Source organism: Scyliorhinus torazame, chromosome 1, assembly GCF_047496885.1.
Source record: "Scyliorhinus torazame isolate Kashiwa2021f chromosome 1, sScyTor2.1, whole genome shotgun sequence".
In the NCBI taxonomy this organism is placed as follows: Eukaryota; Metazoa; Chordata; class Chondrichthyes; order Carcharhiniformes; family Scyliorhinidae; genus Scyliorhinus; species Scyliorhinus torazame.
In genome coordinates, this window is record NC_092707.1 from 289089664 (window position 1) to 289104232 (window position 14569).

A 14569-nucleotide genomic window follows, 5' to 3' on the forward strand; every position below is an offset into this window, starting at 1 on the left:
CTCATCCCTTTTCTCTAATTAGAAACATCAGCAGCAGTTGGAAGTTAAGTGAGCAAAGTCTTATGCAAGCTTAAAGCACACATATACTTCAAGTCAGCTCTCAGGGGAAAGCTCTCAGGGGAAAGACCTAAGTGTTTTGCTTTCCTGCATGTACTAATTGTTCAGCCAATCTCTCTGAAAACTGGCTGGCCTGTGGCTTCTAATATTGTAAACAAGTGCTGATTGGCTGTGACAGTCCGGTCAGTGTAGATACATGTAGTATGAGAATCAGACATTAGCACCTGGTGATGCCACGGGACAATTACTGGGTGCTCTGATGTGCAATGTTACCAGGATGTTGATCACATTACTTCCAGAAATGCAAGCCACCCATAGAACGATAAATTCATTGGTCGAAAGGAAATGTGACAGCAATCGGGGAGAACCATTTGAGAAAAAAGGCCAGTGGGCAAAATAGAATTTAGTAGGCTTGACTTGTAGTTGCTGCCCGCTATCTGAGGGCACATTATGGGATAATATAAACCAGGCATGACCATCTTTTTCACTTGGTAGGGGGTGGAGCATATATCCATTTTTTCTTACTCAAGGGGCTGATGAGCAAATATTGGAAAAATAAGGTTTGGCAGCACATCAAACCGAATTTCATAAAAAAGTTGGGTATTAAGAAACAATAGACTGTTGAGCAAAAGTAAAGCAATGTCATTGCAATAAATTGTTACGTTAAAAAAGAGCAATTAATAAAAATAATCAGAATGTGAGGTTCCGAGGGTGCTGCCAGACTCACTCCCAGTCTCACGGCATTAACTCACTCACCCCCACTGTGCGTACACACACACACACACACACACACACACACACACTACCCGGGCTTGACCACTCAGCCCCAAGCCAGGCAGCCAGTATCTCCTCCACAGGGGCCCTAGCAGTTTTATATCCGACCCCGCACTCCCAGCGCCTGGTCCCGCAATTGTTCCCCCCCTCCCCTCGGCTCTCTGGCCCTATCCCTCCAGCTTTGCACCCCCCACCGCCTCCCAAGAATACCTCTCCCACTCCTCAGCCGGTGTTCACTCTTGTCCAAACACAGATTGTTTCTCTCTCACATTTGCTGCAGCAAACTCAAGAGAGGAACGGCCTGTGATTGGAGGAGCAGCTCCTTGCAGAACATTCTACTCCACTCACTTGTTTGAATTACATTATCAAAACTGGCTTTAGAGGGGTCACAATCTGGCCCGCAGGCAGCTGGTCGGACAAGTTTGGTTTAAACAGTGTGAGATTGGGTAACAGAATTGCAACTCAAACCATCCAAACCCACAACTTCCACCATCTAAAAGAGCAAGGGCAGCAGTTGAATTGAAGACCACCATTTCCAATTTTTCCTCCAAGCCACACATCATCTTGACTTGGAACTATCTTTTCCTTCATTGTCGCTGGGTCAAAATCCTGGACTCCCTCCCTAAAAGCACTGTGAGTGTACCTACACCTCAGGGTCAGCAGCAGTACAAGAAGGTAGCTCACCACCACCTTCTCAAGGGAAATTAGGGATTAGCAACAAATTTAACATTCCATCAAAGAATAAATAAAAACAAACAGCTTTGTTATATACACTCCTCAGCTGCTACATTGCATGGAACAGTGTATTGGCGAGATGAAATGAAGAAAGATAACATATTTGTTTTTCAGAGCCTTATGACGTCAGGATTTCCTGAAATAATTTAGCTAGTCCTAACCTGTCCACGGTAACTTCTCCCCCTTTCTACCCATTTTGGTAGGAACAACAGCAAAAGGGATTATTATTTAAATGATAATATATTAAAACACGCTGCTATGCAGAGGGACCTGGGTGTCCTAGTGCACGAGTCACAAAAAGTTGGTTTACAGGTGCAACAGGTGATTAAGAAGGCGAATGGAGTTTTGTCCTTCATTGCTAGAAGGATAGAGTTTAAGGCTAGGGAGGTTGTGCTGCAACTGTATAAGGTGTTAGTGAGGCCACACCTGGATTACTGTGTTCAGTTTTGGTCTCCTTACCTGAGAAAGGACGTACTGGCGCTGGAGGGTGTGCAGAGGAGATTCGCTAGGTTAATCCCAGAGTTAATCTGCACATCTTTGGGTTGTGGGGCGAAACCCACGCAAACACGGGGAGAATGTGCAAACTCCACACAGATAGTGACCCAGGGCCGGGATCGAACTGGGACCTCGGCGCCGTGAGGCAGCAGGGCTAACCCACTGCGCCACCGTGCTGCCAGGGAAGTAGATTTAGGACTGACTCAGTGTAGGAGGAACGTCTTCACCCAAAGGGTTGTGAATCTATGGAATTCCCTACCCAGTGAAGCAGTTGAGGCTCCTTCATTAAATGTTTTCAAGATAAAGATAGATAGTTTTTTGAAGAATAAAGGAATAAAGGGTTATGGTGTTTAGGCGGGAAAGTGGAGTTGAGTCCTCAAAAGATCAGCCATGATCTCATTGAATGGCGGAGCAGGCTCGAAGGGCCAGGTATCCTACTCCTGCTCTGAGTTCTTATGTTATCCTTGTGGGGGGTTAAATCAGGAAATGTTTCTGATCACTCCATAACCTTCAAAATCTTTACTAAACAGAAAGCTAGTTAGCTCCTTTTTGTTGGGGCAACCCAACAATGTTTTTCTCTTTGAGAACTTTCGTAATCAGCTATCGGGGAAGAGTTTCCTCTGTTGATAGTTTTTATCAAAGCTTGCGAATTTTATACTTGTCACTTGTAGCCCCATGTTCATTGCCCAACATAAATATAAAAAGATGGGGCAAAATTACGAAATAAATTTGAAAAGAGCTTGTTGGTGAAATAGTCTAGTTAAAAAGATTTGAATAATAAATTTTCAAATAAGTAAAATTAAAATAAAATAATCAAAACAGAGCAGAGAGAACTGGAAGGAAATGTATGAGGCAAACAACATTCAGGTATTGAATTTTTTTGACTAAAATAATTTGTTTAGTTAAGTAGTTAGATTTATTACAGTAACAAAGCTGTTCTAGCGATTGAATAGGTACAGCTTTAAGTAAATTACAGTGTCAAGTGAATGAATTGTCCACGGAGATGGGAGTCACAGACTGACCAGGGAGATGCACACCATCCTGAGCACAGCAGATTCAGGTTATGCTGGAGATGTAGACATGGCCCAACAAGCAGCTACCACCAAACAATGGTTGTCCCAGGTGCCCCAAGCTGTATATGGTGGTGCACTTGGTTGTCCCTCCTGCCATTTCTCCCACCCTGGGTTTAAGAATGCTACTGGCGAGGCAAGCAGTTGAAAATTCAATTCTTGTAAGTGGCAGGTGGCTTGTGGACGCACAACCGATTTCTGGCAGCTAGCATTTAACATGAGGTCCAATTTTGGATTGGCCCATGGAACACCATGGGCAGATCACCCCCTCCGTCCTGATTACAAGCAGGCCTAGCCACTCTCCTCCGCCACACCCTCTCCCATTACGGCTAGACGGCCACTTAATTGCTGGCACATTATTCACACTCCACTCCCCACAATCACGGCCAAATACCTACTGGTTCCCACGGGACCCTGCCTGTGATGTCCTGACATAAATCCCAGCTGCCGCCTGCTGGCCAGGCTGTTAGGCAGAAGTCTCCAAGTTATTTAAGATCCTAAACATTAAAGGCAGGGCCTTTAGATCCTGACCTTGCTGAGTTTTTTCTGTGCTCCCCCTCAATCTCCCTGCTAATATCGGAACCTATGTTTCAATTCATTTATTGGTTGGACTTCCATGCTGGCTAGCAATGATTGTACTGATGTTTTATTAAAGAGTACATTATTTTACAATTAAAATACTGGTAAGAAGTTTCCCAGGTCAAATTTCACTAACCTCCAGCTGCCTTTGATTTTTCTCTGAACTTTTCTGTGGTCAGTTCATTGTAGCTCGGAAGATCAGACATCTTAACGCCAGATCGAGCTTCTGCAATTAGCTGACGAGCTCTCTCTCTCAACTGGCGACGTCGCTCTTCATCTTGGTGCTGGAAGATATTGAATAGCTGCCATCACAGTAATTGACAAAAACGCAATTTCATTCCAAAATTGATCATCATGATAGCAAGCATGATGTTTCAGACAGCACATCAACAATTCTTCCTGTGGGATAGCTAGATATATTCTACTTTATGACCCAAATTGTTCAAAATTGAGGTAAAATAAAAATATCACACTTAAAATTACAAATCAAAACTCACTAATCCCATATATACTTTAGAATAGAGGCAAACTGACAACACTCAACATCCACCCACTGCAGCATTGTGATGGCTATTTAATTACACTGGGAACATACACTTCAGATTGCTACATTTATGCAAAAGACTTGCCCACAATTTACTTTTAACCATCTAGTCAATCCAGAATTATTTTGTTATTGCATGCAATCCTGTAACAGATGATAAGGCAGATAATGTGTTCAGACCAACAATAGCACTCTTGAAACAACTCTACAATGTGCCCAAGAGGGTGTGGAGTTGACGGATCCTCTGTGGGGACATGCTCTTAATTTAATCTTTCAGCACAGTGGCATAATTTAGACTTGTAATATCAAATATTAGTATATTAGAAAACCAATATGTGTCTCATTGTAGACCAATTATACTTGCCATTAATATTAGACCAAGACCAACTGGATTGTGTAGTTGTAGGGTAAAACAGAACATATATAAAGCATGTTACACATATTCAAGTATTAAAAGTGACAACATTGATTTTCAAAAAGTTTTAACTTACCTTTTGTTGTCCTTTCCTATTCAGATTTTTGTAATTGAAAAGCGGAGTCAGGGATTGGTGTGTGTCTAAACCTCCAAGGGAGTGATCCGGAGACACACATTAACGAATACCCTTTTTGTATTAATTAAAAATGATGGCTATTTCCTTTAACGCTCACGCAACTGATAGCTTAGACAGATTTGATAAAATTACCTCACTTCAGTTTTTAAATCTAAATTCTTGAATGTGGAGTAGAAACAATTTTAATCTTTAATTAAGAGCAAAAAACCCCTACAAATGTTGGAAATCTGAACTAAACTGGAAAATGTTTGAAATACTCACCTTACAGTTTATGACCGTTCTTTAGAACATAGCTCCGAGGAAAGGTCTGATTGAAGCCAAAGTGATAGCTTGGTTTTCCTCTTTACGTGTGCTGGCTGACATGTAGCATATTTCCTATGTTTATTATTCTCAATAGAATGTCTTTAAAGTCGTATGTGTGCACACTGCACAAAGTTCTATTATTCTAGGCAGTAGCTTTGAGACTGCCTTTGGTGTAAAGGTCTCCAGTGAATAAATACATATTTATAAGGCAAAAAGATTAAGTTTGTTTCTCAATAAAGGACTTCAGTGATTTGCTTAACAATCTGGGATGAGTTTACAGTAGTGCTATAAATATATTTCTATCATAAAAACAGAATCATAAATTTAAATATATTAGTTATTTCTTAGAATCATAGACTCCCGACAGTGCAGAAGGCCATTCGGCTCATCGAGTCTGCAATGACCCCGAAAGAGCACCCTACCTAGGTCTAATCCGCTGCCCTATCCCCATAATCCCACCTAGCCGTTGGACACTTCGGGGCAATATAGCATGGCTGGAGTGTGAGAGGAAACTGGAGGACCCGCAGAAAACTCGTACAGACACGGGGAGAACGTACAAACTCCACACAGTCAGTCAGGCAGCAGTATTTAAAAATAATAAATTTAGAGTACCCAATTCATTTTTTCTAATTAAGGGGCAATTTAGCGTGGCCAATCCACCTACCCTGCACATCTTTGGGTTGTGGGGGCGAAACCCACGCAAACACGGGGAGAATGTGCAAACTCCACAGACAGTGACCCAGAGCCGGAATCAAACCTGGGACCTCGGCGCCGTGAGGCAGCAGGGCTAACCCACTGCGCCACCGTGCTGCCCCTAGGCAGCAGTATTAACCACTGTTGTCACCATGTGCCCATTCCTTCATGATGTAGAGAATATTTAATTTCTGATTTAGCCAACCGAAGAAATTGCACTTCAGCAAATGAACAATATTGACTCTTAAACTGTATAAAGTATTGGATCAGATCCTAGTGGGAACATAAAGAAGTGCATTTTAGTCCACCTGAGTTAATCTATCCTGAAAAATGCCACATGCCTCCTCCTTTCTTCTACAACATAGCATTCAACTTTGCTTAAATGGTTCCAAGTTTTTTGACTCTGCTGCACTACATGAAAATTCCATGTGTTTATTTCTCCAGGAAGAAAATTCCCAACAATAGCCTTAAATTTGCCTTTGCTAGTTTAAATCCTTCCTTTATCCAATTTAAGTTGCAAGTATGGCCCCATATTTACCACTTACACATCTACAAGGGCCCCTCTCAGTCACATAGTTCGGTGACTGGAAGGTCTGTTCCTCTAATCTTTCCTCACAATACAATCCTCTGATTATAAAGAGCTATTTGTAGTTCTTCTCTGTGCTACTGCTATGCACCCGAGTAAGCAGATTTGGATATGCTACTGAGAATATCGATCAACTAAAACACATATGTTTATAAAGGAATCAAGTATGGGTAGATGTAATCACCCACAATGTACAGTCAAGGCAGGAGAGCAAAATAGTAACATGGGAAATGAAGGCTAGAGAATGACAAGAGACAGAGAGAAAAAAACCTAAGAATACACCAACAATCAAGTCTAGCCGATACAAAGATAACAAGATGACAAAACTAAAGGCTCTGTATCAGAATGTGCGCTGCATTCATAATAAAGTAAATGAACTTGCTTTAAAACTTTGTGGGTGAGCCAGGGCCCCAAGCAGTGTAGTGCAAAGGGGAGTGAGTGCATGCTGATATTGGCTGGCAACTGGAGTCTTGGACATGGCGGAGGAGAAAGGGGAACATGATGGCTGGGGCTGGTGCTCATCTGAGCTGCTTCCCAAGTTCACACCTCGGTGATGCTGCAAGCACATTTTATTTGAATTATATTTTCCCCGTCAAGTAAGTGTAGTCAGTGTCAGACTAAGTTCACCTAAACTTGTCTCTTTAAGGCCTCGGAGCCCACCTCTTAGTCGCCCTTCATCTCTACCCTGCTCAAGACTCAAGTTGCCAGCCAAAATCAGCATGTACTCATTCCCCTTTGCCCCATACTGCTTGGGGCCCTGGCTACCCTACAACAGGCCAGTGGTAATGTCCTGCTGCTCATTTCAGCTACCTTGTGTCCATTCCACATCTCACCCACAAAATGTTAATGTTTTAAAGCAATTTTTGAAAGTTATGACTAGAATATTGAAATGCAAATGATCCCACTGTTGTGATCAGACTGGGCACAATAAGAAGTCTTTCAACACCAGGTTAATCACCAGGTGATCAGACTGGTGGGAGGAGGAGGGGGTGGGGCAGCAGGCAAGAAAAGGAGGTGGACATGGAGAGGCAGCAAAGCAAGAGGGATGAAAGAATGTGGTGTGAAAGGCAAAGAAAAATTTGGGGGAGACATTAGGAGAGAAGGGTGATGGGGAGAGGGATATGAACGTAAGGAGAAAGGGCTGAAGGAGAAGATAGAAACATTCAATCACGGAAGACTGTGGGCTACCTTTTATGCACACTTGTCACTGGAAAGCATAGCCCACAGCTTTCAGCGTTCCGCTTCCTGCCATGCCACATGGTTTATTTAATGGACTGGCTAACTGGAAACATCTTCAGGATGGCAACCTGTAACTAGTGGAGTGCCACAGGGATCAGTGTTGGGGCCACAATTATTTGCGATATATATTAATGACTTGGACGGGCGGCACGGTGGCACAGTGGTTAACACTGCTGCCTCATGGCGCTGAGGACCCAGGTACGATCCTGGCCCCAGGTCACTGGCCGTGTGGAGTTTGCACATTCGCCCCGTGTCTGCGTGGGTCTCACCACCACAAGGTGGATTGGCCACACTAAATTGCCCCTTTATTGGAAAAAAATAATTGGGTACTCTAAATTTATGTTAAAAAAATTAATGACTTGGACGAGGGAAGTGAACGTACTATTGCCAAGTTTGCGAATGACATAAAAATAGGTGGGAAGGCAAATGGTGAGGATGACAAAGAGTCTCCAGAGAGATAAAGACAGATTAGGTGAGTGGACAAAAATAACAAAAATCTTGTACATAAATCACAAAAAGCTAGCATGCAAGTTCAGTAGGTAATTGGGAAAACAAATGGAATGTTGGCCTTTATTTCAAACGGAATGGAGTATAAAAATAGGAAAGATTCGCTAAAACTATCCAAGGCACTAGTGAGACCACACCTGGAATACTGTGAACAGTATCCCCTTATCTAAGGAAAGATATACTGTCATTGGAGGCAATCCAGAGAAGGTTCACAGGTTGATCCCAGGTATGGAGGCATTTTCTTATGAGCAGAGGTTGAGTAGGTTGGGCCTGTGCTCATTGGAGATTAGAAGAATGAGAGGAAACCTTATTGAGACACATAGGATTCTCAGTGGGCTTGACAAGGTAGATGCTGAGAGATTATTTCTCCTTGCGAAAGGACCAGAGGACATAATCTCAGAGTAAGAGATTGCCCGTTTAAGAATGAGATGAGGAGGAATTTCTTCTCTCAGAGGGTAGTGAATCTGTGGAATTCTTTACCGCAGAGGACTGAAGCGGCTGGGTCGTTGAATATGTTCAATGCTGAGATCGACAGATTTTTAATCAGTAAGGGAATCAAAGGGCAGCACGGTGGTGCAGTGGTTAGCACTGCTGCCTCACGGCGCCGAGGTCCCAGGTTCGATCCCGGCTCTGGGTAACTGTCCGTGTGGCGTTTGCACATTCTCCCTGTGTCTGCGTGGGTTTCACCCCACAACCCAAAGATGTGCAGGGTAGGTGGATTGGCCACGCTAAATTGCCCCTTAATTGGAAAAAATGAATTGGGTACTCTAAATTTAAAAAAAAAAATTTAAGTAAGGGAATCAACGGTTATGGGGATAAGGTGGGAAAGTGGAGTTGAGGATTACCACATCAGATCAATCATGATCTCATTGGATAGCAGAGCAGACTTGTTGGGCCGAATGACTTACTTCTGCTCTATATCTTATGGTCAATTCCTATCAAGCAAAGTTGGTAACGAGGATGCAACCTGTAACTAGTGGAGTGCCACAGGGATTAGTACAAGGGCTGCTTTAGAACTAAAGAGTTGAAGGAAGCCAGAGGGGCAGTGTTCATCTTTACCTCACCTTCATACATGGTCAAGCAACACAAACAGGAATGGAAATAGCAAGCATAGAAGTACAGAGTTCATCATGGCAATCTGAATCCCAGATCCAAAGTCCAGGAGGTTGGATTGGATTGGATTTGTTTATTGTCACGTGTACCAAGGTACAGTGAAAAGCATTTTTCTGCGAGCTGCTCAACGGATCATTAAGTACATCAAAAGAAAAGGAAATAAAAGAAAATACATAATAATGCCACACAGGGTACAGAATGTAATTAGATAACACCGGCATCGGGTGAAGCATACAGTGTTAATGAGGTCAATCCATGAGAGGGTCGTAACTTAAATAGGATGAAATTCACAGAAATTAGGGAAGAACTAAAGCACACGAAAGGGAGGAGAATGTTAGTCAAATTTTAGTAGAAGACTACTGGCATAATTTTAAAAAGATTACTGCTAAGTATGCAGGCTCAATGTAAATTTAGCATCAGGAGGCTCAGACCAAACACACACAACCCTAAATGGATTAACAAGCAAATTAAAAGAGATGTAAAAAGGATAAACGACCTTTACAAATCTTGATGGTAGAAAGCTGAGAAGGTTCACTGGGATGAAAACAGCAACATGCAGAAACATGTCAAAAGGTTGATCATAAGGGCAAAGAGAGACCTAGAAATAAGCAGAGCTGCAGAGGCAAAACATAATTTAAAAAAACGTTCTTTCAATACTATAATAGCAAGAGGACTATCAGAAGATGTGAAAATGCTAAAAATTGCAAACAGATTTGAAACAAGAGGATGCATAGGAAATAATAAATATTGTACAGAAAGAATGGATGTATTTGCATTTATACAGAACTTATTACCTCAGATCATACCAAGTGCTTCACAGACAATGAAATATATTTGCGTTGTTGTTGCTGCTGTAATTGAGTAGATAATGGCAACTAATCTGTGCACAACAAGCTCTCACAAACAGTAGTGAAATAAATGAACAATTAAATTTCATTTGTGCTTCTGCTCGAGGAATGAAGTTAGCCAGAAAACCATGAGAACTCCTTTTCAAACAGTGCTACGAGTCATTTTACAGCCATTTCAGTGGACAGATGGACCCTTAAGTTTTACTTTTCTGAAAGGAAGCACCACTAAATTGCAAAGTAATCCAAGTACTGCACTGAAGTTTCAGCCTAGAGTGTTCAAATTCTTGAACCGCTTGATCCTCTGGCTTAGAGGCAAGTAGACCAATATTATATCCTGAATTATTACTTCATTTTTTTCTCCATATTTGACTGAGCTTTCATTCTTTTTTTAAAATAAATTTAGATTACCCAATTATTTTTTCCAATTAAGGGGCAATTTAGTGTGGCCAATCCACCTACACTGCACATTTTTGGGTTGTGGGGGCGAAACCTACGCAGACACGGGGAGAATGTGCAAACTCCACACGGACAGTGACCCAGAGCCGGGATCGAACCTGGGACCTCAGCGCCGTGAGGCAGCTGTGCTAACTACTAGGCCACCTTGCTGCCCTCTGACTGAGCTTTCATTAAAGAGGTCACAGAGAATATTTGGAGAGCTCAAAGACATCGTACAAGACCCTCTGTAATAGACTTTAATTCTTGGGATATGGTATTTAACAAAAGAGGGAGCCACAAGGAACGGAAAAGTCCTGGTGAAATAATTGGGTGTGATGGCAAGACAGCGGTCATCTAGCATGATTAATTGGGATTGATGGCAAATTCTCGGAATCTGAGCAGCTGATGAATGGCAATGAGATATCCTGCCTCTCATACACTTGTGTGTTTTGCAATGACATTCCTAAGGTACAGAATTCAATAGAGCAGGGGCCAGGTGGTAGGTTAAATGATCATGATGCACAGGACATTCAAAGACCAATGGCCTAAAGTGGGGTCTCCAGAAAGGTCCAGTGAATGGAGGGATGTGACTGTCATAGGACTTGCAGGAAAAACTAATTAAATTTTGGTTAAATATTCAAGATGATGGTCAAGAAGTGAGTTCCATGGACTGGCAGAATGGGTTAATTGGTGGGATTTGAACGCATGTCCCTAGAGCATTAGTCAGGGCTCTTCATTATATGCCCAGCGATATTTCCACTAGGCCACTGCGTCATTACAAGTATTGTAGCTATGCAAACACTTGGTCTTGTGGAAGCAATTAATATGGAATTGTATTTGTCAAATATTTTTATGGAAATTCTGTGCAAGGGGTGTACTGAAAACAGCTTTCCTATTGAACCTTCAAAGTCAAATGAGTTTGTGCAAGTCATAAATTATCTCATTGTTTCACAACAAGGATTACTTGTGCCAAGAGATTATTTGGGATCCTGGAGGAGGGGTGTCTTGCAATGTAATGTTTTATGGAGAAAGGGAAGTCTTATTTCCTTCAATGTATTTTGAAATACTGTTTTGAATTTTTTTTTCAAACACTGCAAATATTATTTAAATTTTTAATTTAAATTAAGATAAAGGGAATCTGTTTATAGTTTAAGTTAAGGTTAAGTGTGAGCACTCATTGGATGATGACTTAAACACATAGGGAGGTGCAGTGGCATTGTCACTAGACCAATAATGCAGTCAGGGAATACCCTGGGGACCTGGGTTCCAATCCCACAGCAGATGGTAGAATTTAAATTGAATTAAAGAAAACCTGGATTTACAAGTCTAATGATGACCGTGAAACCATTGCCAATTGGTGTAAAAATTCATCTGGTTCACTATTACCCTTTAGGGAAGGAAACCTGCCATCCTGACCTGGTCTGGCCCACGTGTGACTCCAGAGCCACAGCAGTGTGGTTGACTCTGAAATGGCCTAGGAAGCCACTCAGTTGTATCGAAATGCTACCAAGAAAACAAGCAAAAGGAACAAAGCCGAACAGACCACCCAGCATCGACCTCGGCACCGGAAATGCAAACCCAGCATTGTAGACCCTGCAAAGACCTCCTTACTAACATCTGGCGGCTTGTGCCAAAATTGGGTGAGCTGTCTCACAGACTAGTAAAGCAACAGCTTGACATAGTCATACTCATGCAACACTACCTTCACAGATAAAGTCCCAGAAACCACTATCACCAACCCTGGGTACATTCTGTCCCACCTACAGGGTGGACCCAGCAGAGGTGGTGGTACAGTGTATGCAGGCAGGAGGGAGTTGCCCAGGGAGTCCTCAATATCGACTCTGGGCTCTGTAAAGTCTCATAGCACCAGGTCAAATATAGGCAAGGAAACCTCCCGCTGATTAACACAAACCAGCCACCTTTAGCTGATAAATCAGTGCTCTTCCATGTTGAACATCACTTGGATGAAGCAGAGAGGGTGGCAAGAGCACAGAATATACTCTGGGTGGTTGGTACTCTGGGTGTGTCACTACCACAGTGCTAAATGGGACAGATTTCGAACAGATCTAGCAACTCAAAACTGGGCATCCAAGAGGCACTGTGAGCCATCAACACCAGCAGTTATTCAACCACAATCTGTAACCTCATGGCCAGACATATCCTCCTCTCTACCATTACCACCAAGCCAGGGGATCAATGAAAAGTGCAGGAGGGCATGCTAGGAGCAACACAAGGTATACCTAAAAATTAGTTGTCAACCTGGTGAAGCTACAACACAGGACAACTTGTTTGCCAAACATCATAAGCAAGCAAGCAATGGACAGAGCCAAGAGATCCCACAACCAACAGGTCAGATCTAAGCTCTGCAGTCCTGTCACATTCAACCATCAATGATGGTGGACATTAAACAACCCACTGGAGGAGGAAGCTCCGCGAATATCCCCTCCTCAATGAAGGAGGAGCCCAGCACATCTGTGCAAAAGACAAGGCTGTAGCATTCACAACGATCTTCAGCCACGAATGCCAAGTGGCTGATCCATCTCGGCCTCCTCCAGCTCCCAGAATCACAGATGTCAGTCCTCATCCAATTCGATTCACACGAGATATCAAGAAATGGCTGAAGGCACTGGATACTGCAAAGCCTGTGGGTTCTGACAATATTCCGGCAATAGTACTGAAGACTTATGCTGCAGAACGTGTTGCAGCCCTAGCCAAACTGTTTCCGTACAGCTACAATACTGGCATCGACCTGGCATTGTGGAAAATTGCCCATGTATGTCCTGTACACAAGAAACAGGACAAATCCAACCTGGTAAATTATCAGCCCATCAGTCTACTCTCGATCATCAGGAAAGTGATGAACGGGGTCATCGACAGTGCTATGAAGCTGCACTTACTCGGCAATAACCTGCTCACTGACGCTTCGTGATGTTCCGCCAGGGTCACTCAGCTCCTGACCTCATTACAGCCTTGGTTCAAACATGGACAAAAGAGCTGAATGCCAGAGGGTGAGGTGAGAGTGACTGCCCTCGACATCAAGGCAGCATTTGACCTAGTATGGCATCAAGGAGCCCTAGAAAAACTGGAATCAATGGGAATCAGGGGAGAAACTCTTTGCTGGTTGGAGTCGTACCTGGCCGAAGGAAGGTATTTGTGGTGGTTGGAGGTCAATCATCTCAGCTCCAGGAGATCACTGCAGGAGTTCCTCAGGTAATGTCCGAGGCCCAACCATCTTCAGATACTTCATTAATGACCTCCCTTTCATCGTAAGGTCAGTGTGGTAGTCTGTGTTAGAAGGATTACGGTACCTGGTAATGCCGGAATACCATTGGTGGAGAATGTACTTGTTCCCATTGGTTAAGCCTGTATGTTAGCTCCGCCCAGCAAGGCAGGGTATAAGAGCCCGTGCCGCCCCAGCAGCTTTCTTCTGTACCTGCGCTGCTGGGAGAAACATCTAGCGTATTAAAGCCTTTATTTGTCTCCAATCTCGCTTCTGGAGTTATTGATCATGCATCAATTTAATATGCTAGTTTTTAAAGGATGGAGCTCCGAATCAAGCCGGAGTGTCTGCAACTCAGCCCCCACGCGGCAAACTCAGCGGCAACCTTCACGCACTGGTTGGCGTGCTTCAACGGATATCTCGGGGCGGCCGAAAACACCACGGGAGAACAGAAACTACAAATTCTGCACTCGAGGGTGAGCCCAGAAAAATACACTCTCATTGAGGACGCGGACGATTTTGATGCCGCAATGGAGCTGCTGAAAGGACATTATATTTGGCCTGTAAACCAGGTCTACGCCCGACATGTACTAGCGACGAGGCGACAAATCCCTGGCGAATCACTGGAAAAATTCTACCGTGCGCTCCTGGTGTTGGGGAGAAACTGCAGCTGCCCGCAGGTTTCGGCGAGCGACCACACAGAACTTTTGATCCGGGACGCTTTCGTTGCAGGTATGCTGTCCTCCCAAATCCACCAGCGATTGCTGGAGAGACACTAGGCCTCAAGGAGGCAAGGGCCCGTGCCGGCTCCCTGGATGTG

The 14569-nt window shown here is 43.4% G+C and overlaps 1 protein-coding gene across 5 annotated transcripts in view; it reads right to left on the reverse strand.

The window, feature by feature from the left end:
- The window catches only part of ehbp1 (EH domain binding protein 1), a 569586-nt gene that overhangs the window by 99759 nt on the left and 455258 nt on the right, over window positions 1-14569 (reverse strand). For all 5 annotated transcript variants that reach the window (XM_072507229.1, XM_072507216.1, XM_072507208.1 and 2 more), the window contains one exon: window positions 3847-3994. In XM_072507229.1, coding sequence (XP_072363330.1) covers window positions 3847-3994 — 148 coding nt within the window. The remainder of the gene's footprint in view (window positions 1-3846; window positions 3995-14569) is intronic.